Consider the following 26,914-nt stretch of genomic DNA (forward strand, 5'->3'; position numbering starts at 1 on the left):
ATAGATAACAATACACATCCACAACTTGATCCATGAAAAACATCACAGAGAAATTAAAAGGCTTAAAAGAGCATTTTGTGTTTAGGCAGCCTAGAAAAAGTAATAAATAGCTAACTGAAGGGGAAAGTACTTAATGTTCAGATTTAGATTTAGTTTTAAACTCCTGGACAAGATGTCTCTCTGCTGTTGATGAGAGATGCAATATTGCTGTTTTAAAAATCTGTAAATTAACTATAGATATGATTGTGATGTAGGGACATGGTGGCTCAGTGGCTAAGACGCTGAGCTTGTCGATCAGAAGGTCAACATTTTGGCAGTATGAATCCCTAGCACCGCGTAATGGAGTAAGTTCCCATTACTTGTCCCAGCTTCTGCCAACCTAGCAGTTTGAAAGCACATAAAAATACAAATACAGGAACCACCTTTATTGGGAAGGGAACAGCTTTCCGTGTGCCTTTGGCGTTTAATCATGCCGGCCACATTACTACGGTGACGTCTTCGGACAGTGCTGGCTCTTCGGCTTTGAAGGAGATGAGCACTGTGTTCTAGAGTCAGGAATGACTAGCACATATGTCCTTTACCTTTACCTTATGATTGTGATACCTGTTTGGGACCAGCGGTATAAAGAATATACTATGCTGTCTATGTGAAAAGATAAAAGTGATAAAACAAAGATATTTGTAGATGACCTTTAACTATAGCCTCTTGGAGGGCAATATTTGTCTGGGATAAAGCCTGGAGCGGCTCTCTTGCCAGAAGAGAGATTGTTGTTGGTCTCCTGCCCCAAATTGCAGTGTTGGCAATGACAGCCAACCAATGGTGAAATTCAAATTTTTTACTACCACTTCTGTGGGCATGTCTTGGTTGGCGTGACAGGGGAAAGATACTGCAAAATCTCCATTCCCACCCCACTCTGGAGCCAGCCAGAAGTAGTATTTGCCGGTTCTCCGAACTACTCAAAATTTCCGCTACCGGTTCTCCAGAATCTGTCAGAACCTGCTGAATTTCACCCCTGCAGCCAAGCGTCCTTCATCCCCACTGAAGTTGGTTTAGTCCCTTCTGCTTGTTCTTAGGAAAGGAAACTTCATCCTCTACAGCCCAAACAACCTGGCACAGTCATGCCCATAGGATTGTTCCACCCACTACATTATATTAATAGTAATGTTCACAAAAAGGAACTAAAGTTCAGCAGCTCACATCCTTGAGCCAAACCTATCCTTTTATTCAACATCTGTATTAATTCAATTACAACTGATTATTCACCACAGCATGCTGCAAGAATTATTAACATCTGATATTAGGGAACTTATGGGAAGCAGCCTGTAATGTATTGAGCACAGCATTAGACAAAAGTAGTCTATTATCAAATCAGGATCTGCAAAAGGTATGAGGTAATACAGGTAGTCCTTGACATATAACCATTCATTTAGTAACCATTCAATGTGCCTTATGACCATTTTTCCCACTTACGTTGTTGCAGCATCCCCATGTTCACGTGATCAAAACCCAGACACTTGGCAACTGGTTCATATTTATGACGGTTGCTGTGTCCTGGGGTCATGTGATCTCCTTTTGCAGTATTCTGACAAGCAAAGTCCATGGGGAAGCCAGATTCACGTGATACCATGATATCACCGTGATATCTACTTAACAATTGCAGTGATTCACTTAAGAACTGTGGCAAGAAGGATCATACAATCGAGCAATCACGTAACTGTCTTGCTTAGCAATATAAATGTTGGCCTCAATTGTGCTTATTAGACGAGCATTATCTATAGTCATTAATCAAGGATTGCTTGTATCATAGAAACAGTTTTTTTTTACATTTAAGTGATTTTCCTCATTCTTCCCACAAGTCTTTTCCTCATGCGTTTTGTCTTTCAGATTATAAACTTAAGGTTATTATTATTCAAATCTTTGTAAGCCATCCTGGAGCCTTTTCAACTAAAAAGATATGGAATAAATAGTATACAATCCTGTTTTATATATTCTAGAAATCCTCAAACTAATGAAAGCACAACTAAATGTAAAACCATTGGGTTAAAGCCCTGAATAATTATAATATCATGTATTGTTTGAATGTTTATCAAGGGCTATTCTGGTGTCATTCATGATTCAGTGACCAGAAATCCTAATAATGGTGTACACATCGTATCATGGAGGTCAAGTTCTGCTGACTGTAGTATTAGCTTAAGTTGCTAACTAAAAACACCGAAGACAGAAGCTGCATTGACTTACGATCTCAATTGGGACCAGAATTTCTGTTGCTAAGCACAATAGTTGTTAAGTGAGTTGTGCACCCAACTTTATGACTTTTGCCAATAGTAGTTAAGTAAATCACTGCACTTGTTAAGTGACTTGTGCAGTCCTTAACTAAATCTGGCTTCTCTCATTGACTTTGCTTGTCAGAAACCAGCTGGGAAGGTTGGAAATGGGATATTGCAACTATCATGAACACACGCCAGTTGCCAAGCACCCAAATTTTGATCATGAGATCACGGCGATGCTGTAATGGCGGTAATTGCAAGTTTACTTTTTTTGTGTGCTGTCATAACTTCAAACAATTGCTAAATGAGTGGTTGTAAATTCCTGTACATGATATACTATTTAAAATATGACTTTGTGGACTTTTAACAAATTCTGTATTTATGAAAGAAGATAAAATATAAATGTAACATTTGTACATTCTAATGATAAAGAGTGCAGAAATCTTAACTGGATGTACTTTTGACATCACTGTCTGCTAAACGTCACCTGAATCAGCAGCAACCTCAGCCATAGGAAAGAGCAGCCCTAGCAATACAGCAATTAAAAACCTAAATGGCAGTCTACATAACTCTTAAATACAATATAGGCTCTACAGAAATATTAGATTTTTTTCCCCCTTCACCTTTACATACCTATTTTCATACGTATGAACAGATTGATCGTATCTCTAACGTAAATATTCTATCTTCATGGCTCAAACATAAAAACCACTAGGCCCCTTTGCCATGTTATTTCTCCCAGATACTCAACAAAAGGGAGGTTCTTGTTCCCAATAACAAGAGGCAGGGACACAACCAGCTAAAACCTATGCAATAGATATAAATCATACGTTTTTCAATGCAACAAATGCTCAACTAGGGTTGAGTGGATTATTTTTTTACTAGATTTCACAGCATTCCAATTCTCAGGTTAATTCCACATTGCAAACACATGATTCAGATATCGAGATCTAACTTAGAAGACACACAATACTGTATTAGGCTGGAAAGAAAAATGGGAGGCAATTTAATTTTAAGCTCTCTTTTCCTTGTCCCTTACACCCCTCCCTTTCAAAACAGCAGGAAAATTAGGGATTCTAAAGGATCATGCTAATAAATACACTGGGATTTGTGTATCTATGGACATATCTTCCTCACCATGCCATCTGTTTATTTATACAGTATTAAGTGTTTTATCAAGTAGGCTTTGCAGGGTCTATGACTAATCAGGAGAGCTTACAAGAATAAACTGCAGGTAAAACACAGTAATAAAACTCCAATCAAAACAGAGATCACAGATCAATCAGACTAAACCAACCAAAACTGCCAGAATAAAATCTGAAAAGGAACGTCAATATTCAGTGACAGGCAGTAAACCCCTGGCTAGCCTTGTCCCAGTTAGAGGAAAAAAAGCAGGCCTGGGTCTGGTTATTACTTTGATGGGAGACCTCCAAGGCAATGGGCTAAATTAGGAAGTAAAAACAAGAATCCCAGAAGAAAGCAAGGTTAACCATTTCTGTATTTCTACTGAGAATCCTCCATGTAAAAAACTCAGGAAACTATCAAAGGTGAAACCTCTCTCAAAACATCCCCTGCCTCATTCTTCTCAATTCTGTCCTAGGAGAAAGATATTTCCTTCTACAGTTAGGGATAGAAGGGAGGATGCGAGGAAGGAGATAATTCTCAGATATCCAAGCCTTTTTACATTTGAAAAAGATCTTAACCCAAACTACTGCATCCTGAGCTACAATCTTATTGGGATATTCATAATCCCAGGAAAATGTTGGTACTGTAAAACAATGGGATGTGGTGGCTCAGTGACTAAGATGCTGAGCTTGCCGATCAGAAGGTTGGCAGTTCAGTGTTCTGAATCCCTAGCGCCGAGTAACAGAGTGAGCTCCAGTACTTGTTTCAGCTTCTGCCAACCTAGCAGTTCGAAAGCATGTAAAAATGCCTGTAGAAAAATAGGGACCACCATGTGTGGGAAGGTAACAGCATTCCGGGCGCCGTTGGCACTTAGTCATGCTGGCCACATGACCACGGAGACGTCTTTGGACAGTGCTGGCTCTTCGGCTTTGAAACAGAGATGAGCACCACCCCGTAGAATCGGGAACGACTAGCTCATATGTGTGGGGGGAACTTTTACCTTACTGTAAGCCAAAGCTGGTATACTTAAAAGCATGGGTCCTCCTAGGCACCACTGACTTCCTCAAGACAAGTTCAAATAATCATCAATCTCAGTGGATTTATTGGTTCCGCCTGAAGAAAGTAAAAGCACCCCCCCCTGACCTTTTAAAAGATCAAGAGGCATACTAGAAGTTAATGTAACATTACAGGTAATCGTTGAGATACAACAGACCTCCCCCAAGCTACATACGACCCCATTTCAAAGTTACAACCCCATTTCAATGTTACAACATCTACAGTGGTCATATTATGGAAGAAGGGAAGGCCATATGTACCTGGGCTCCACAGTGGCGATCCAAATGCCGCTGACATTTTGTCCTGCCCGTTTGTGGGTGGGACAATATGGTGGCCACCAGCAAAATTACATCAATTTGCTGATTTAGAGAGGTCTGAATAGTGCTCCAGAAGCTTCGGAACACGGAAGAAAGGTTTTCCAACATTGCAGATCTTGGTAAGACAGCAAAACAAAGCAGTTTGTCTCCGAGTTGTAGGGAGGCAACCCAAATGCAGCCACCATTTTGTGGGTGGGACAAAATGATGGCCGTTTTCAGAACTGTGCCAAGAGGTGGCACAAAGAAGGAAGTCATTCCTATGCCCTGGAAGGTCTCTGAACTCTTCAAAAGATAAGGAGGAAGGAGAATGTAGGGTTTAGTGGGGTAGGAATCAGGACTAAGGACTGGGAGGACTTGGTGGGAGTGGGAAAAGGCCCAGAGGAGCCCCAAGGCATGTGAAGTGGAGCATGTGGTCACTCGTGGGTGGGGGAGGCCTTGAGAAGACCAGGGCAAGTGGGCCTGGGCTTGAGTTAGGCCTCCAACGAACCTTCCCACCCAGGAGGCACCCACACTCTGCTTAATGACCCATACATTGATTTTATGTTGTATTGGGGATAGCAGGGAGGATGGAGTATGTCATTAGTTAACACATTTCACCTAATAACTGCCACAACATGCAACTGTAATGGGCAAGCTCTATCACGGTTGTATCTTGAAGACTACTTGTACAGAATATTTGGCTCTCAGCTGCCAGGAGTTAAGGACTGCATTCTACACCAACTTCAGGCTGAGTGGCCTTCAAAGTCAGTAAAGCATATGGCAGTTGGAGAATGGAACAACTGACATACTATCAACAGCATTAAAGGGGAAAGATGTAAGTGTATTAAAATATATACAATTGTAGTTTCTTCTATAAAATGGGAAATGAAAAGCTAGAGCCCAGAGTTTCATTCCAAGAGTGTCTTTTTAGTAGATAATTTACTACAGCTGCCTATGTGTTTCTTTAAGAGACTTTCCTTACCCACTCAACTAAAACTTAATCTGTCAAAAAAAGGGCAGACATCAAGTATACATTTAGCTGAAATATGGCCACAAAATGTCTTGACCACAATCAGGTGGTCATATCGCCAACATGTACAGCAGCATAAAGACAACTAGTCATGATACCAGGAAAGTATCACTCACCCTAGTTCAGTGACATTGTTCATTGGACAGGTGGAAGGATTTATATATCTTCTCTAGGACATTTAAGCTTATAGATTTCTGCTTTGCTTTGGAAATCTGAAAGCGGGTTTCCAGAGTGAAGTCACAGCCATAAGCAAACAGGCAGGCCCTTCCGTTATTTAGGGTTGTCAGAGGGGAAGAAATACTTCCTTTAGTTAGTCAAAAAACTTTATTTACTGTGTAGGTTATGTCAAGACTTTTTATCTACCTGGTATGCACAGGGAAAACTTTCAATCCTCCAATGGCTCCACTGTCTCTAAATGTTTAATTTTAATTTCAAGTTATTGTATTTCCACTGTTTATTTTTACTGTTTTATTCTTTTCTTATTGTTTACATTTTTAATCATCCCCCCCCCATTTGATTGTTGCAAGTCGCCCACAGTAGACCCACATTGAGATGGACAGCAAATAAATATAACAAACAAACAAACAAATAAATGAAGTGCCATTTGTGAAAACAAGTAGATGCTCTGGGAACAGACTCTAGGTCACAGGCGTGTCAAACCCGTGGCGTTACATTGCTGTCAAGTGACATTTCATGACTTTTTCCCATTCATGGACTAGATGGCTTGCGCATGAAGCATGCAGGCTGCAGGCCGCCAGTTTGACACCCCTGCTCTAGGTAAACTGGAATTGAAAAAGGACTCTTCATTTGAACACCAAAGTGTAGTTACATTTTCCACTATAGTAAAGAGAATTCTAAAGGGACACGGTGGCTCAGTGGCTAAGATGCTGAGCTTGTCGATCAAAAAGGTCGGCAGTTCGGTGGTTCAAATCCATAGCGCCATGTAACGGGGTGAGCTCCCTTTACTTGTTCCAGCTTCTGCCAAACTAGCAGTTTGAAAGCATATGAAAAAATGCAAATGGAAAAAATAGGAACCACCTTTGGTGGGAAGGTAACAGCATTCCATGCACTTTCAGCATTTAGTCATGCTGGCCACATGACCACAGAGATGTCTTCAGACAGCACTGGCTCTTCAGCTTTGAAAAAGAGATGAGCATCTCCCCCTAGCGTCAAGAACGACTAGCACATATGAGCAAAGGGAACCTTTACCTTACAGAGAACTCCAGGTCTTGCCCTTGGTTATGCTCATTACCTGAAAATAATTATCAGTGACATTTCAACTAAGTACTAATTTGCAAGCACTCAGAACTAATTATCCTTTGGTGAAACAACAGAATTGGTGTTATTTCAGTATTTATCCTTTTCAATGGCTCTGTAAATAGTCATTCACATTGCATTACACCAGCAACGTGACTGAGGTCACACAAAAAGCAGGACAAATATGGTCACTGCAACCTGAAGTCTTTGGGCAGAAATTTTATTAAGTGTTGTGTCATTCCCAGGCCCCGTGGCTGAAAGTAGTCAAATACCCATGGAATTCCATTCTAAAGAAATCCACATTCAATAAGCTTTGAAGAAAAAGTGAGATTTTTGTAAATTGCTCTACAGTAATATACTTAAAAGGACTGTTCATTAAAAAGATTGAATTCACCCACTCACAGAATACAAGCGCAAACACTCACTTTAATTCTTGAGTGGCATTCAACTAATACATTAGTTGCAAGATAGGGCACAGGACTTCCCAGTCACTTAGCAGAAGTCATGCATGCTATTTCTCATGACGTTTTCTTTGGAATTAACACTATGGAGATTATTTCAAATAAGCCTTTTTAAACAGAACGAAAGAGTACAGGTAAGTTCTCACATTCAGATAGCTGCAGATAGCACCGAGGCTATTCAAAGGTCAAAATAACAGGAAAATAAATACTAACTAGGTTCACTGCATAATAAGACATAAAGTAGGTTGGTTGATTTGTGGTAAACCTAGCCATAGCAATGTGTAAAATCATGATTTATACAGCTTAGCATGTAGTGGAAAACCAGTAAATGTGATTTACCAATAGATCCTACTAAACTTAATAGTTTATATATTCCTCAGCTATTGAGTAAAGTGATACATCATACATTAATTTCCTTGTGATTTAAGGGATTGCTAAACCTGCAGATGGGCTACACAGAATATATTCCAGTTACTAGTATAATCCAATTATTTAACATTCTTCCCCGTGCAATGCTGTATTCAGGCTCAGTCAAGAAGAATCATAGTAGTTCACAATTACAGATACATACGCGCAGTTTAAACAAGTGTATCAACTACCGGTAATTCAAAGGACACCTAATATTTATCTACATCACTCTTCATTGAATCTACATCACTTGGAGAAAATTACTTGAGCTGATCCAGAAAGAAATGAAAGTTGTATCTATAGCAACCTGTTGCAATCAAGCACTTCCCAGATGCATTGCACTGCAGTTCCCAGAATCCTGAAATAGCATCAAGTTTTCCAATGTTCAACAAACAACAAATGGGAATATATGAGCGTTATGGAAGTACATCAATTGAAACAAAACTTCTATTTTTGAAACATTAAAACATCTGCACTCGTAAAGCTTACAGTTGCTTCAAAGTTGTCTTTGGTTTTCTACACAGACATCTACATGCAGACAGCACTTCTACTGAGGTCACAGGCAAAATAAACCACAAACTGCAAAGCAGCTATGCAAATCAATCAGAAGATGCAGCTGCTTTTAAGGCACTGCATTCATATTTTGTTCAGAACTCTATTATGAACTTTTCGCAATCCAATTATTTCTTCATTGCCAACACAATCTTCAAATAACTAAAAGAATTGTGTATACATAAGCACACACATGCACACACAGATAGGTATCACCAAATCAAATTAACTGTATTACTAGTAGGAAGAAATAAAAAAGCTCAGTTCTACTGTAACAACAAATATGCGATCAGCGGCTGATTGAGGAACAAAACACAAACTTCCAAGTTAAGCTAAGTGAAAGCAGAAAGCCAACCAGTTGTTACAATGTGAAGTTGAGCATATCCCCACCATGTTCACGAAGAACATCAGGAATCATTTTGCTTGAATCTTATTGCTCTGGAACGAGAGGAACTGTGGAATTTAAAGAATTTTGTTAAGGATGAATATGAAATCACATTACATTAGGTAAACCTAGCAGTGGCTGTCACTCTACACATTGCTGCATTCTGAACCAGTTGTAGCTTCTGGGTGGTCTTCCAGAACAGCCTCATGTAGAGCACATTGCAGTAATTTGAACAGGACTTCAGAACCCTCCAAAACACCGGCTCTCAGTCTCCTTCCAGGCGCAATTCAAGATGCTGGTTATTATTACTTTTAAAGCTCTATGTAGCACAGAGCTAGGTTATCTGCAGGATCGTGTCTCCCTAAGGACATCTACCTGTCCTATCAGATCAGATGCACTCCTAGACCTTCCCGTTGCTGTATTATGGAATCTAAGAGGCCTGCCTTTTCGTGCTCGCTTCGGCAGCACATATACTAAAATTGGAACAATACAGAGAAGATTAGCATGGCCCCTGCGCAAGGATGACACACAAATTCGTGAAGCATTCCATATTTTTGGGGGGATAAAAATATGGTGGATTATGCAAAATGTTCTTTAGAAAAGGATAAAGTTTACCCCTCAGTTATTTTTGTTGGGTATAATTACTGATTGTACAGTTATAGAGACTAACCTGATTTTGCATTTAATAACCGCGGCAAGACTGTTGGTGGCACAATACTGGAAGGAAGATTTGCCTACTATTCAAGAATGGACATTAAAAGTAACAAACCTAGCAGAGATGGCTAAAATATCAGCATATCACAAGGACCATTCAAATGAGAGATATAAACTGGAGTGGAGAAGATGGATTGACTATACTCAAAATAAATATGGGACTAAGAAATTCCAGATAGTTTATAATTGAAGAAACAAGGAATGATATAATCTGTTTAGAGCTAGCCTAGCAAAGAGAAGTTAAAGCTCAAATGAAAGATGATACTAACTTTTTTTTAAGTTTATCTTAGAATATCTTTGTTAAAGATTTATACCCTGTATGGTTCTAGGAAGGGGGGGGTTGGGGGGAGGGGGGAAATATTTGTAAAAGGTTTTTTTTCCCCCTCAAAATTTTCAATAAAAAAAAGAAGCCTGCCTTTTCCATGGCAGTCCCTACCCTGTGAAATACCCTTCTCCTTGAGGTTTGGTAGGTCTCTGTTCTCCTAGCCTTCTGAAAAGCACTTAAATCTTTTCCCTGAGCACTGATAGAATGAGGGGGATGAAAGAATTTAACGAGGGACTGCATGGTTGAAGATTATTTTCAGTGCCAAGGATTTTTTAAGTTTATAGTTTTAATAAGTATATGTATTATGTTGTTTTATTGATGGAGGTTTTATTGTTAATTGTGAGCTACCCAGAGTTCAATATAAAATGGGCAGCTACAAAAAAGTTTTTAAATAAATAAACAATTGCAGTGATGGACACACCATTAGAAAACCTGAAGGATCAGGGTGGGGACAGATCCTCCTGGAGAAAATCTGTCTATGTCAGCATTCTACAAAGGAGTTAATATTGACACCCAAGGATCAATGGGACTATGCAAGGGGTCAAATGTATAATTATGGTTTGTCACACATCCAGATGTTCGGACTAGATTTGGCATTTTTATCCATCTATTGAGTCCTTCCGAAGGACCTGGGTTAGGCAGATGTGGAAGTCTGATGGATTTAAGCTGTTCCAATTGCCTTCTGCAATTGACTGGTGAATTTGTCAATGCCGATAGTGTTCAAGTGGTGCTCCAATGATTTTGGTATTGCACCAAGGCACCTATTAATAATAATAATATTACTTTAAATAGCATTTAGTAAATTGTTTTCATATAATACAATGTTTGGGGATCAACAAACAATCTGAAATTTCGTAAAGGGGTTGAGGTCCCCAGAATGTGATCACTAACACTCAACAATGACTTGATTACACTTAGGCAACCAATCAATCAATCATTGACACAATTGAAAACTATTACACAATTGATGGAAAATAGTACCATTGAAGTCAATACTGCTAGTTGGAGGCTACCCAGAATTGCTTCGTCATGCCAAGTCTGCACATGGCATGCCACATGGATAAATTCTCATTCTGTAATCTGTCTCCAACCTTCTGCCAAATCTTCTTGAAATGAGAACAAGATGGCACAGAGATCCATTATAAGGAAGGAGCCAAGCTGCATGTCCAGCTGGCATACCTTAAGTATTTATTAAATGAAACAAGCCATAGATTTTCTAAAACAAGTCTGCATTATGAGAGCAAAAGATGACTCTCAGGACAGAGGTATTGGAATATCAGGTAATTAAGTGGTGGAATGATGGCAGGACATGGAATAAAGAAAGATCAAGCCACAATTAAGAGTTACTAGTACTATAATTAATTTTTCTCCATAAAAATCTAGGCCATCTATTTCTGCAGATGAAAATAAAGAGTTGTGGACTAAAGTAAATTCCACAATGTTGACCTTACAACACAAACAAAATGCCATTTTCTTTTTTGAAATATTATATTCTTCGGGACACTCAAGTTTGCATCTTTACAAAATCCTAGTCTTTCTCTTCAGAGGCCAATAAGAACTGGTTCATCCTCAAATCTGCTTAATACTAGTTCTCAAATACAGAATAGAACAAATGTTAAACTGATAAGACCAGATACCACACTCAGTCAAGGCCCAGAAATAGTGAGACACTTTTATAGTGACATATTTCGGATCTTACTAGGTACTACTAAAGTTGCAGTTTTCTTCAAAAGGGAGGAGGAGATCATAGGTAAGGATGTCCATTTCCATATTAGAATGTCTAAATAGCTGCCATTCTCTCTCTTTGAAAATGCTATATTGTACATTTAAATTTATGAGGAAACTGAGATTGGATGGTGCTGGAAAGCAGTCAAAAAAAAAAAAAAAACAACCCAGAGTGTCCAAAGCAATCCTTCTTCCCAGAAACCTAGAGGCAGGCAGGCAAAAGACTAGCTTGTGCTTGGTGGTAAATGAAGATGGGTGGGGGGAAATGTAATGTGAAAAATCACCTCATCTTTCTTTCAGCCCTCAATCGGTTTTTCCAAGGCTTTGGAGAGAGGCGAGAAAGAGTTACACCTCTTTCCCTCCTCCACGTATCAAAGGACGGATTTCTTTCTCACTATTCTCTAAATTAGCCCGTTGGATGAAAAAGCCTCAGCGGAAAAAAAAAACCTTCGGCGCAGGCATCTTGACAGCCTGGCCATAAGGATTGAGCTGAGAGCTTTTATTGGGACCACCAAAACCTCCATTTGGCTGGGAGAGATCACTACAGCAAATGGGGAGTCAATTATGCAATTCGGCCGCCCCGAAAAGCAGCAACCTTTGTATGCCCGTCGTATGTGAGAGAGGGGGGGGGGGGGGAATAGCGGCTGGCCACCAGCTTTTTCCTTTCCGAACAGCAATCGCGACGCCTGTCTCTGTCCTTGTCTGGCTTAGGCGCTGTTTACTCACCGAGCAACTCTTACAAGTGGCCTTTCGGAGTTTATCCCGCAGCCTCTGTCCCGAAGCCACTCTCTTCCCCCAAGATGCAGCCAAGAAACCTCCAAAAGCATACCACCCACCCCAGACGAGAGGAGCCCCCAATTCAAAGAACAACTCCTCCTATGTTCAGCGAATTCTCCCTAAAGTTTGAATGAGCCACGGCAAGCCGCACTTCCTCCTTAATTCGTGTCAAATGCAAGCTTTCCACTTCTCCCAAACCTTTAACAGTACCTCTCCCGTAAGACTCGCAGAAGCCTCGCTGCTCTGTCTTCATCTTAAAAAAAACAAAACACACACGCGAGATTTAAAAAAAAACGCGTTCCAAAGTAAGATCAGGAGAGCCCCCTACGTAACTTTCTCAAATCTAGCCTTTGCAATACGCATACTACTTGCGACAAGGGGAAGGGAGCCAAGTCTATGGAAAATGAACTCGATACTGGGCATCAGAACAATACTTTCCCATAGAAACCGAGACTTATATTTAATTCTTGGTTAACTCCACTCAAGTTTCACCTTCCATTTCCTTCGGAGATTTAAAACGCACGCAAGGATTTAAATCTGCATTGAAAACTGTCTGCAGATTTATCTGCATTGGCCTTAAGGGGGGCGGGGGGGGAGTTAGAGGTACAGCTGCTCATGCATAAGCTTTTCAAAACCCTTTATCAATGAAGACTGCAAAGGGGGGGGGGCGCAAGCTCAGGAATCCCAGCAAAAGAATGCAAATAACGTCAATGCACAACTAAACTGCAAGCCCTGCCTTACAGGAACTCTGTGCGTGCACGCCGCGCGCCCGAGTATATGCGCGCCCGTGTGTGTGTGCTTGTGTGCCTGCAAAAAGCACACAGATACTAAACAGGAAATGCAACTGAGAGCTATTCAGCGCCTCAAACTTCAAAATGCAATAGTATCCCGCAAATTGCATGCATGCAATTCCAAAATGCATGAACGACTTTTTGCATATCTGCAAATAACGCAAGTCCGAGCCTTACCTCTCTGAGACATTTTCCCCTCTGCTTTGATGGGGGAGGGGAACACAAAAGACTTTGCCTTCTGTAGCTAGTTTTGCAACAAAGATGCAAACTGCAAGCGCTCAATCTTCATGCAACTGGAGTTTTTCTCACTTCTCACAGCAGATTTCCTTGCAGAGGAAGGAGCTGCAATTGCACGCCTTGCAAAACAGATTGCAAAGTGGGGTTTCTCCCGCTATTGCAATGGGAAGGAAAGCTGTGCTGCACCTACATGATGGGCCAGGACTGGCAGCTAAAAGCTCCAAACTTGGATCCGAGTGTCTTAGTGCGCAGACGTCCTTTGCACGACTAGCGCGTTGACTTCTGGGTAATGTAGTTCTTGCGAATATTCACGCGAGGTGCCCCTTAAAAAGACTATCGGCTTCATAGTCGACGAGGCGTGCAACCAGATAGGCAGAGGAGGCATCTACCTGGAGGCAATCGATAGATTTCGTTGAATACTTTGATCTCCACTACCATTGCAAAAGGGAAACGGCGGCTCACCGACTTCTCTTCTGTAATCCAACGGCGGCTAAAGAGGCAGCATTGGGAGCCGACTTCGCCTGCAACCACGTTGCAAGATCTCCTATCTAGCAGTTGGCAGTTTCAAAACGAGACGAGTTGCCGTGCTGGAAGGAAGAGACGGAGGCACGTTGAGTGGTACAGCCGGCTGGTCTGAATCCGCCATCGGCCAGTTTCCCACGATGGACCTCCGCGAACGCTTTTCCCTTCCGCAGCTACCGTTACTTAAATAAATACAGGATGGCAAAACTCTGAGGGGGAGGGAGGGGGGAAATCTTCAACAAAGATTTTGTAAAGTTTACGTCTTGCTTGCGACGTGGGTTTCTGCGGATTACAATTCATTTCGGATTGCCGTGGAGGATGGTTTATATGGCTAGTCATGATCTTTGGATCATAGTTTTCTGAGTTTTCTTCATACTGTACTTTCACATTTATTTTTAATAATGTCATCAGTAGCCTCAAGCGGACTAACACGGTATAAAGCCCTGCTCATTATATCCTTCCCCCTCTAAATTGCCAAGAATATTTCTTAGGATGCTGTATACAGTCAAAATGAAAATCTAAAATTCATTTGTAGATTGCATTGTTTTATATGATTAAAGGAATAGAGCTAGTCTTTGATTTAGAACCATTCGTTTAGTGATTGTTCAAAGTTACAACAGCACCCTCCCCCTCCTCAAAATGACTTTATGATCATTTTTCACAGTTGCAACATCCCCATGGTCATGTGATAAAATTCAGGTGCTTGACATATTTATGATGCAGTTTCATAGGGTCATCTTCTGAGAAGCCAAGTCAATGGGGAAGCCAGATTCACTTTACAACTGTATTACTAATTTAACGACTGCAGTGATTCATTTAACTGGCAAGAAAGGTCGTAAAAGGGGGCAAAATTCAGTTAACAAATATCTCGATTAGCGGAGGAAATTTTGGGCGCCATTGTGGTTGTAAGTCGAGAACTTAAATAAATTTATGTTTTTTAACTCACTTCCATTTGTGAAATGACTTTTTTATCAGATAGTTAGACTGTTTGGCATTTTCATTTACCTACCAAGGCATGCCCAAGGACCTGGGATGGGGAGATATTGCTGTTTGATGATATTAAAGATAGTGTTGCAAGATCTCAGCTGTTCCAAAGAAAGCTGCTTTTTGAAATTGATACTTTCATCAATGTAAAGTCAATATCTCTATGACTCAAGGATAAAAAAGAAATTTATTTTTTTTAAATAGGAAGGGAAAACCATTGCACCAGAAAACAAAAACCAATAAGGAACTTTAAAAGATTAGTATAATAATACTGATTTTACAGTTAACGGTAACTGTTTCTAAACTATCTTAAGAAGCATGCAAGATGAATATGGGACTCTGAAGAGCAATTCACAAGAAAATAGAATATCCCTGCACCACAGATTTCCCACACACACATACACATGTATATTAATCTAAATTGCTCAAAAATGGTTGCTCAAAAATAGGAGAAAAACTATTGAAAAGTGGGTCCCTTCATTCCAAGTACTGGTAGTCCTTGACTTATAACCATTTGTTTAATGACCTCCAAAGTTAAAACAGCACTGAAAAAAGTGACATGACATTTTTCACATTTCTGACTTTTTTCACATTTCTGACTGTTGCAGCATCATATGATCAAAATTTGGGCACTTGGTAACTGGAATGTATGATGGTTGGCAGTGCTTGGGGGAGGGGGGTATCATGTGATCACCTTTTGCAACTTGACCAGCAAAGTCAATGGGGAAGCCAGGTTCACTTAATAACTGTGTTCTAACTTAACAGCTGCAGTGATTCACTTAACAAAGGTTGTAAAATGGGGCAAAACCTACCGGTATTTAACATCTCTTCTCATTTTACAATGGATAATGGTGACTTGTTTAATGGCGGGAAAGGAACTCATCTTGATAATCCATTGTAATAATACGGTCTTCCAAATTACCATGATGATTAGCAACTGAGTTGGCTGGTCCCAAATGTTGTCACTAAGCAAGGATTGGCTATGTTTATTTTGCTGTAAACCAGCTAAAGTTATTTAAGATGATATAGCAAGCATATTTTGTAAAAGGAGAAAAAGGGGGAGGAGGAAGATAGTGTTGATTTGATTTGAGCCGCAATTGTCCCTTACTAAGAGAACCTCAAGTTACACTCCATGTAATGGAGTGAGCTCCCATTACTTGTCCCAGCTTCTGCCAACCCAGCAGTTCGAAAGCACATAAAAATGCAAGTAGAAAAATAAGAACCACCTTTGGTGGGAAGGTAATAGGACTTCAGTGCACCTTTGGCGTTTTGTCATGCCAGCCACATGACCACGGAGATGTCTTCGGACAGCACTGGGTCTTCAGCTTTGAAACGATGAGCCCCACCCCCCTAGAGTCGGGAACAACTAGTACATATGTGCAAGGGAAACCTTTACCTAAGAGAGCCAGTGTGATGTAATAAATTAGAGCAGGGGTCCCCAACCCCTGGCCCGATAGTAGGAAGCCGGCTGTCTAAGCAGCAGATGACCACACAAAGCTCCATTTGTACAAGCAGCAGGTCCATATGTGAAACCATCTCTCTCACGGCCAGTCCATGAAACCAGAAAAGTTGGGAACCGCTTAAATAGAGTAAAGAGCTCTAGATTTCATCCCAATCTCTTCAAGGAAACCCACTAAGCAATTCACCCAACCTACCTGACAGGGTTGTTGGGGGAGGTCTAGGAGGAAGTGCTCTATATATCCCCTTGTGTTTCTATAAACTAATAATTTAAAATAAAATGAGTTATGAAGCAAAATTGCAAAGAATACAAAAACAGATCTTACCATTATTAAGTATATAGATAAAACAGTCGAGAAAAATAATGTTGAGTTCTATTTTTGTAATGTATTTTATTTTTTAATATACAATTTTCTATTGGAAGAGATAGGCATACCAGAAATGTATCTGGCAGAATTATAGACAATATTATCAAAGGACGCCTAAAATATACCTCAACCTTACATCAGCTTCAGATATAAAGTGTCTATGATGCAATAATTATAGAATTAAGTCATGGTTCCTGCTACAGATTTCCTTCACTGTGTTCTCAAAACATTCAGGCTTCCAAATTTTCTGCTCAAGCAATATTTTTAATAGTTAGGCAATAAATCACAGAAGTTAAATGTTTATTATGGAAATGCTGACAAACCAATAGTCGAGTGGCAGTATAATATATAACCATGACTGTAATCTAATGAACGGTGGAGTTTGTCTCCTTAAAGCCATGGAGGATATCCCTGGCAGAAATGTGTAGGTAAAACACTTCAGAAGACCTATATAGACTGTCTCTCTTCTTTTCCTTGAAGACATTTTGGAATTCTCCTGTTTCAGCTATTTGCAAAACACATCAGGTCTGCAGAAATCTTGGACCAAATCAGTTGTATGGCATCATACAATATATGGATCATCTATTCTAAACTACAGTGCATTGGGAAAACCATTAAACCACCCAGGCAGATAGCTATCCAGCCTATTTAAAAAATCTCCAGTGAGGGAGAACCTATCAATGTTTAGGCAAACTATTTTACTGCATTGCTGTTTAAAAAATCAGAAAACTCAATCTGATGTTTCCTTCTTTTAATTGGTTGTCTTGTCTTCATATGTGTGTGTCTGTGACTGTGTATTCCAGCATAACTCTGGAACATCTCAAGCAATTTCAACCGAACTTGGTACACAGATGACTTACTCTCTGGGGAAAAAATACTGTGTGGGTAAAATACCCCTAACAGCCCTCGGTGTGTGTGTTCTGTTAAGATACAGCCTGTTGTGCCGTAAAATGGCTTCTACTGTACAGCGCAATGGAATTGCCATGGTAATGGCTTCACAGTACTCCACAAAGGGGCTCCCTCTGGTAAGGAGGAAAATCCAACATTAGAAATTACGTTTGGTCAGGACATTTTCCCCCTATAAATAAATCCCCATGCAACTCCGGGTTATCAGTTTTCAATAAAGAACAGATTTGCACAGGACAACATTTGGATATTGGTGGTCTCCATTTTCTCTTAATGAGTAAAAGAGCTGAGTATATTCAACTTGCAACTCCCACCCTTTTATACTTTGATCACAACACAAATGCATAAATCATGGGGATTGCATCACAACGTAACAACACAAATGTCTACCCTAATTGCCTCTCCTTCCCCAGACACCTTCGCAAAGTCCTAGACACCTGAATGACGTCTCTCAGATTTTCCTCTTCTAGTTCCCTTGAATTCCAAAATGAATTGCTTTTATCAAAGATACTTAAGGCCTTCAATCTATTGGTTAATACCAATTGTCAGGATGAGGTCCAGGATAGTTGACCCCTTATTTCTTCTTCTGAAAAATAACATTGTCAGACAGAAGGGGCAGCAATCTGTTGGATGTTCCATTGTTAATGGAGTAAGTTTTCCAGCAGATATCAATATAGTGGAAGTCTCCAATTTCCACTAGAACTTATATAGTGGACATTAGCTATTAATCCATGCTACAGTTCAAAGCCAACTGGTGAGAAATCCGAGAGAGGTGCTAACTTCGAAGGTCAGGAGGTACTACCTGTGTTTCCTGAGTTGTATGCAATGGTTGCATGCAGCCAACTTCTGGAACTTGGGAGAAACTGCCTGTGGACTGGGATCTGTTAATCAATTGCAATTATTCTCATCACCTAAAACCATTTGCCATTCCCAATAGAGCAATTCATTTTCCAGATAGTAGAACAGAAAAGTTCCATAAACTGTCTTTTGCTTTAAGAGCCAAGCTATATATTACACAGAACAGCCCCAAAGCCCTTTTATTTAGAATAAGCTATTCCAAAGAGTTCTGACAGTTTGGCATCATGGCATGGGGAGATAAAGTAAATCCTTTTTCTCTGTGACATTTTTTAAAAAAAATTTGAAGGGTGGAAAATTTTGAAACTCTCCAGGTTAGGATCAATTGCAGTTGTTAAATATATTGCTTATATTAACTAAGATTAATTTTTAAAGTTCAAATGGCATCAGTCTTAATCCCAGAAACAATTCTGTAAGGTCAGCAAAGAATAATCAGCAAATTTATTTGGAAAGGAGGAAAAAACCCAGACGAAATCAAAAATCCCAAACAGAGCCATTACAATGTGCGTCCCTAATTAAACACTGACATGAGGCCCACTAGAACAAAGCTACAATACCTTAATTAGTTGGAATGTGGCCAATTCGTGGTCAAAATGTGGAGATAATCTTGTAAAGTTCATAACTGCATTGCCATCTTGCTGCAAGAAACCTAGTTTTCAACTGAGTTGGCACTAAATGGATAAACACCTTACTCCTTAAATGGGAATAAGATAAGACCCATAGGCAATTTAGTGGGGGGGGGGGTTTCAAAATTACTGGAAAAAATATACAGCATTATTTAAAACAAAAGTTAAAAGCAAAACTTGAACTGAAACCTTCATATGCGTGTTTTTAACTAGGAATTTTTCCAGAGAAATAAAGAATATCACAATGTGTTAAGATATAAACAGTACTGATGACCATGAAGATAAATTTCACCCAACACTGAAAAAAGACATACTTACCTGACAATATTAGATTGAGAAATCAAAATTGGGGAAATCCCAGAAGTAATAAAATTAACATATCTAGAATAGAAGTACAGTACTGGTAATCCTTGACTTGCATTCATTTAGTGACCATTCAAATGGCATTGAAAGAAAGTGTCTTTTGACTGATTTTCAGTTATAACCTTTGCAACGTTCCTATGGTCATGTGATCAAAATTCAGATGCTTGGCAATTGGTTCATATTTAAAAATGTTGCTATGCTGTGAGGTTATGTGATCATTTTTTGCCACCTTCTGACAAGCAAAGTCAATGGGGAAGCCAAATTCATTTAACATCTAACTTATCACCTGCAGTGATTCACTTAACAACTATGGCAAGAAATTGGGCAAAATTTACTTAACAAACATCTCACTTAACAACAGAAACTTTGGGCTTAATTATGGTCATAAGTCAAGGCCTACCTGTATAACTAAACTGAAACAAAAATGGCTTCCCTATGTGCCACACAGGCAAAATCAGAACTTGGAGTACAGTTTTTAAGGGGAAAAATGTTTGATATAAAGCAATAGGCAGAAGCAATTTTAATATTTAAAAATAATTGAGCAAACTCACCAGTTAGGTGCAATACAATGTGAGGGAATATTGAATATTTTTTTTACATATTTCTTTATTTGTTTATCTCCTTCTTTCACAAGATTGTGTGCAGTTATTTCAGATGATGATAAATAGTATGTTATCAGTGTAAATACTAAAATTTAGAGTTTTCCAGGGATTTATAATTATATCTAAGTTGCATCTGGTGTTGAGAATTGAAATCCAAGAAGGCGCATCATCGGTGGAACACTGGAAAAAAAGAAACTATATCTTCAGGGGAAACTGTCTTGAGTTTCTTCAGAAAGGAAGGAAAACCAGCAAATTGCCTTGAAATCACGCCTGACATTATAAAGTTAGGAAACAATAAAGCTTAGCACCTTCAGACAAAAGCTATTTTGAAGTTCAATTACTGAAGATAAAAATAAATGATATCATGCATTCCATTCTCTCCTATTATAGAAATTCATAAAACCACATGTGGCTAATCCTGCCTTGGGTAGGATTGGAAACCTTTGGAGGTTTTAACTTTGGGTTAACTTTCAATCTCCTCTGTTCCTGTCATTGCATGTATCCTTGAAGCATTTACATTCTTTCTTCTTCTTTTTCTTTACGCTTTCAAAATAAATCACATTGCTTTGTGCGCGCTTGCATGTGTGTCTTATTTTAGCAGCATGAGGCCTCCCATTTGTCAAGTCTAGCCTAGGAAGTGGTGTTAGAAAAGGTTTTATAGCAGGATTTTTGTAGAAGGTAGGGCAATCTATAAAAAAAAATTCAGGAGGAAAAAGTGTGTAGCTCATAACAATGGGAGAAACCCAGTAAAAACAACCCATTCGCCCTTCAAGTGGCTACGATTTCAAGGAGGCAAAGGGATGAAGGAAGGGTCACAACAGCTCATCAAGGAAAGAGGCAAACCCTACATTGTAACAAAAGGGCCAGAAAGAAAGCAGCTTAGCAAAGCAACATAGCTTTCATTTGCCGAGAAACCCTCAACGCAACAGCCTATTCAGGACCTAAAGTTCATCAAGAATCTTCTAGGTCTGTGATGGCGAACCTATAGCACGCGTGCTGGAAGTGGCACACAGAGTCATCTCTCCAGGCACGCAAGCCGTCGCCTGTTGCTCTTCCCGATTCCGACGCACTGGCCAGCAGATCTTCTTGTGCACCGGAAACTAGGAGAGCAGCTGCCTGCACACACCGTGTGGTTGCTCTTCTGGTTTCCGGCACACACATGAGCACCGTCCCCCTGGTCTTCTGGTTTCTGGCATGCATGCGTGCACAAAAATCAACTGGCCGGTGTCCATGCAGGTGCCAGAAACCAGAAGATCATCTTCCCAGCACTGGATGGCTTCTCTTCCTGTTTCTGACATGCGCATGTGCACCAGCCAGCTGCTATTTGCACACGCATGTGCACCAGAAATTGGAGGACCAGGTGACGGTGCACATGTGCGTGCTGCTCTTCCTGTTTCCGGCACGCACATGCGCCCATGCTCCTGTTTTGGCACTCAGTGCAGAAAAGGTTTGCCAACATTGTTCTAGGTACACTGCATGAACAAATTAAATCCTTTTTAAAGTCAGACTTTTGAACACTGTTTATTTTAATGTGGTGTACTTTGCAACACACAGTTCTTTCTGTGTTTTTTATTTTAATTTGCTAACTAGACAGGTTCAGCGCTTATCAGTATTTTTTTACATTTGCAAATTCATCAGTATGCTGCTAAAAATGCTTATGTGCCAACATTATTGCCTTAAAATCTGTTATGGATGGCCCAAGGATCACTGGACTTTATTGCAAATAGAGTGTGAAATGTTAGGCACTGTAATTTTCTAGCAGTCTGGCGATATAAAACACATGGCTTAATGATTGAAATAAGCATCAGTTTCAAGGTCAAGGCATCAATGGACAAAGTTAATTTCCACAGCCAGTCTAGATCAGTTTTACTGCATGAAATAAAGGTGAGTGGACCAGGGCCTCCTCTTCATTAGAAGGCAATGGAGCAGAGGAATGGTCTGGTGGGGTGAGAAGGAAAAGCTCAGTGGGTGATGCTCTTCTCTAGATCTGCACTCACAACTTGAAGCAACATCCTCAGCTTTTCAAAGGGTTCAGACAGCCTGATTTGGCATTCAGCTTGGCTTCCAAAAAACAATTAAAAAAAGAAACCTTCTGTTCCTGCGACACCATTGTCATGCAAGTAACAAGTAGAACAAAACACCAATATTCTCATTCAAGCACCTTTTTCAACAGATTGGCTGACACTGTACTTTGTTTGAATGAGTGGCAATTTCTCAGTTCAGGCTCTAGGAATAAATTTGCTTGTACTATAGTTCCAAAATTTCTCCAAAAGTAGTATCCCTGTCCTATAAGTCCCACACGGTTATTTTGGCAAGAGATGGAGAGGTTGGATATGCACAGATGGATGTCTTTCTGTATCACCCTTTTTATGGTTAGATTGCAAAGGAAGAAGTATTGGCTGAATGAATAGGATTCAGTAATCCCCATTCCATTTGTGTGTACAGGTAATCATCAACTTGCAACCATTTGCTCAGTGATTGCTCAAAGTTACAAATGACTTTGAAAGAAGTGATTTACAACCAGTCATCGCACTTATGACTGATGCAGCATCCCCATGGTCATGTGATTTAAATTCAAGACCTTGGCAAATGATCAGACCATGTAGTTGTCCTCTCAGAGAGGTGGATGCCAATAGGAAGACTGTCATTTTTTTCCAGTTGTGAATCAATATGGGAAATGCCTCAGTTCATAGAATACATTCAGCAGTCACAATGCTTTAGTTCACAGAACATACTGGACCAATCAAGTCAACAAAGCATGCTGTGGGTTAGTGCCTTGTGTGAACCCAGCTGCACAAGTTCATGTTAAAGCAGGTGTTTTGTATTGACAACATGTCTGCAGTGAATTAATTGCCCTTATAAATGATCCCAATTAGTGAGGCTTGCATAATGGTGGAGGAACATAGTTCACAGAGGACGTTGTCCTACATAAAATTCCACCCACCATTCACTGTGTCAGCAGAAAGCTTGCTACCATAAATTAAGTTCTCCAGACCATCCATTGCACACAGAACTGGAGCACCTTTAGCAGTTCACGGTCAAACTGTGCTCTTATCATGGGGAAATGTGTCGATATATCCTCCCCTAGAGTGTAATTGCTATTTCCCTTAGTCAGTGCCACCTACTAGGAAAAAATATAGGGAGACATCTGAATGCTGTAATCTTGTGTCTAACGTTGGTTACAGGCTAAAACATATGAAGAACGGTTGCAGGAATTGGGTATGTCTAATTTAATGAAAAGAAGGAATATGGGGTGACATGATAGCAGTGTTCTGATATCTCAGGGGCTGCCACAAAGAAAAGGGAGTCAAGCTATTCCCCAAAGCACCTGAAGGTAGAAAAAGAAGCAATGGGTGGAAACTGATCACGGAGAGAAGCAACTTAGAACTGAGGAGAAATTTCCTGACAGTTAGAACAATTAATCAGTGGAACAGCTTGCCTCCAGAAGTTGTGAATGCCCCAACACTGGAAGTCTTTAAGAAGATGTTGGATAGTCATTTGTCTGAAGTGGTGTAGGGTTTCCTGCCTAAGCAGGGGGTTAGACTAGAAGACCTTCAAGATCCCTTCCAACTCTTTTATTCTAAATTCTAATGTTTTTCTCCTGTGCTTTTTTACCTCTATCTATCTATCTATCTATCTATCTATCTATCTATCTATCTATCTATCTATCTATTCATTCATTCATTCATTCATTCATCTCACCAGCAAGTGATTCTGGGGCACATAGAATAAGGTTAAATCAATAAATATCTAAAATCATTATCTATAACAAAAATTTAAACATTAAAAACTGTAAAAACAACAACAGCCAAAGCAAAATTAACAGGCGAAGGAATGTTAATTGTAATGGAGTTCACCAGATCACCATTTTTGCACCAATTCAGTTTTCTGCCTCTGAAGATTTATATGATTTTGCTCCCAAAGTGACTTTCTGTGACCCTCTCCTCTTTTCTATTCATTCATTTGTGTGTTTGTTTGTTTCTTTGTTCATTCATTTATCAAATATAGAGACCATCCATCTTGTTTTTAGGGGCATATGGTAGTTTACATGGAGCCAAAATGTTGAAATATTCAAGAAGAAATTGAACTTGATAGGGCTTGTAAAGAAACATTGTTGACAAGGAGATTGGGCATTTGGAAATATCTCCCCTTTTCTTTGTTCCTTAACTTTATACTTCATTGCTTCTGGGAAAGGGGGTGCAATGGGATACTGTATGCATTGGATTAATGATGGAGCAGTGAAAGGTAAGCACATTGGAAGAATTAAATATCGTAATTACATGATACATATTTCTTTGTTCAAAGAAACAGTATTAAAGAAAGACAGGCACTAACACCGCACACAAGTTTCATTTTAAAAGAGGGAATGCAACAGGAAAAGATTTGAAGCAGGAGTCTTTGGAAAATAAAGAATATCACAGTGCCAAGGTATTATTTATCTACTGATATGGCTCATTAAAGCAGCTGCATCTTTTCCACAGAAGCAAAAGTTGCTTTTGGGGTTCATGAATTCTGAAACACATCTTCCAAATCAAATCCAAAACATTGTATAGCCATAATATATAGACATATATTAATAGCCATGCTGTCTTAGCGTACCTAGAGCAACGCTAAGAAGAGACTATTGGTTTATACCAAAATGTGACTATAGTAGAATCCTGCTAATTTAAGGTAGAAAAATTCCTTTTGAACCAGAGGTGAAGTGATGATAAAAGACTGGTTGAACTTTGAGTTGCAGTTAGATTAAGCTAGCATTAATGCTGTTATAAATTGCTAGTATCTCCTTAAAATGTGAGTTTCATCATTCACTTAAACTTTTGTTGTTTACCACTAAGATTTTTTTAAATGATCATTGAATGCTGTAACATTTCTACAAACCAAACTCATATATGCTTTTGTGCTTTTGACCATATATGATATATAAGAAAGGAAGAGAATATGTGTAAAAAAATTATCTTAAGAAACGGTTGCACCAGAGCTCTTGTTATATATTATTAAGAAAGTAGAAGCACACATAAATTCTGCAGTTGCCTTCTAACCAGCCTTTTATAATATGAACCATTGCCACATATATTGTTAAAGAAGAACTTTCATTGGGTGCAACTTCTGCCCTTGTTTATAATGCTAGACAGGTAGAACAAGGTCCATGGGGCCCTTGCCAGTGCTGCCACTATGAAAGGAGCCTGACCTTAAAAGAGATTTTTGGAGCAGTGAGAACAGTCTGAGAGCATACTCAGCAGTTTCAGTATGAGAATGCCTTCTACATTCCTGTGATGATGTTTGAAAAACCAGCTCTGCAACATTGCAGTGTGCCTTGATTTGTATTGTGGAAAACCAAGTTACAAAGAGTGCCAACTGTTTCACAAATTCAGTGGTGTCACCAGCATATCTGTACAATCACAACGAAGTCACCAACCTAACTTTGCAAGTAGTTATATAATATCTGGGATATTTCAAAATAAAAGCATTGGATTGGCTCAGCCTGTAAATGTTGCTTCACGCTCTCTGATCAGAAAGATGAAATTCTGAACAAGGATCCACCTGAGATAAAAGAAATCTGGGCACATTTAGAATACCCCTCCAAACAGCACTGCCCATTTTCCTTTTCAAACCTGTCAACATTAACACTGTTCAAATGGCTCTACATATGAAGCTAGAATCTTTTCAAATATATCTCCTAAACTTTCTATGCAAGTACTCTGCTTCTATGTTTAATTAAAAAAGCACCAGCACTGAAGAATGTGTATCATTTCATTAGTGTAATTAATTCCTGGTATTAAACCAAGGCAAAGAAGGTTTATTTTCTGAACAAGCAATATGAACCCCTACATAATCTGAAGTGGGGAGGGAAGGAGAATAAAAAGTGGGAGGGAAGCAATAATGTGATTTGTGTCTTGCTACCCAATAAAGAAATGTTGACCTTTTGTCTGATAAATAATTCTGTAGTCAACCCTAGCCCTAAAACTGAAGTATTGCTGATAAGACAATAATTTGCCCTGACATAGCATAGTATTATTGTTAGTTTGTGCATCTTATCTCTACCCATATAACTGAGTTCTCTGTAAAGATTTCCAAACTCCTTCTGGATTTCAAATATTTGGTTTAATTCATATTTGCTCAATGATAGAACCCTTTGATTCTGATTCAAAGAGCTTTAAATCTCAGTATCCCTGGGGTCATGTGGGTATAAAGATTCCCAACTCTGGAATATACAAACAAAATTGTAACACATTACAAAATACTTTCTCATTTGATTATTGCAATTTCAGTCTTTCAGTCCTAAAGTGCAGCTGTTCCTAGAGGTACGAGATCTTGGCTACAAAACTGGACAGTCAGTGCATAGTAGAGAAAACTCTGCTTTCTTGCTGCCATTCAGTAGATGTGTGAATTTTTGCAGGCCTGATATGGCAGACTCTTATATCTTTTCTGCTGCGAAATACATAACTGAAATGCAAGAGAGATGACATCCTCACCTGCATTGCAATTTGCAGATCTGCATCTTATCTTAAGGTTGACAGTGGATGGTAGCTTCAACATTAGTATTCTCTCCAGAGCTTCTTATTGTTGTTGTTGTTGTTGTTGTTGATTCCAGATAGGCAGAAATGCAAATAGTCTGCTACATATTCTTGATGTAAAGACAGAGCAGGGAGTGAATGGGAGTGATCCAAGATAGCAATCCTCCTTAGAATCCTGTATTTTTACTGTCAAGAAACAACAACTCCTCTGTGAAGTATGTTGGGCTGAGAGAGAGTTACTGGCGCAAAGTCACACTCTGGCTTTCAGGCGTGAGGTGGAACTAGCAATAGCGGCAACATTTAGACTTA

At 39.5% G+C, this 26,914-nt stretch overlaps 1 protein-coding gene and 1 non-coding gene across 3 annotated transcripts in view; one reads left to right on the forward strand and one right to left on the reverse strand.

Annotated features, from left to right (window-relative positions):
- The window catches only part of MAP2K6 (mitogen-activated protein kinase kinase 6), a 116,631-nt gene extending 103,042 nt beyond the window's left edge, over positions 1-13,589 (reverse strand). The window contains exon 1 of one of the 2 annotated variants that reach the window (XM_087710200.1): positions 13,347-13,589. In XM_087710200.1, coding sequence (XP_087566326.1) covers positions 13,347-13,359 — 13 coding nt within the window. In that variant the 5' untranslated portion in view covers positions 13,360-13,589. Of the gene's footprint in view, positions 1-12,588; positions 12,647-13,346 lie in introns of those variants that run through there. The other variant, XM_087710199.1, reaches the window with a different exon arrangement.
- Positions 9,287-9,393, forward strand: LOC148048202 (U6 spliceosomal RNA). The gene has a single exon (XR_015696193.1). It is a non-coding gene; the product is annotated as a U6 spliceosomal RNA (small nuclear RNA).
- Positions 13,590-26,914: the final 13,325 nt, after the last annotated feature.

This window comes from Thamnophis sirtalis, unplaced genomic scaffold, assembly GCF_051295495.1.
Source record: "Thamnophis sirtalis isolate CommonGarterSnake01/CBP01778 unplaced genomic scaffold, rThaSir2_p1.2 scaffold_3, whole genome shotgun sequence".
Taxonomy (NCBI): domain Eukaryota; kingdom Metazoa; phylum Chordata; class Lepidosauria; order Squamata; family Natricidae; genus Thamnophis; species Thamnophis sirtalis.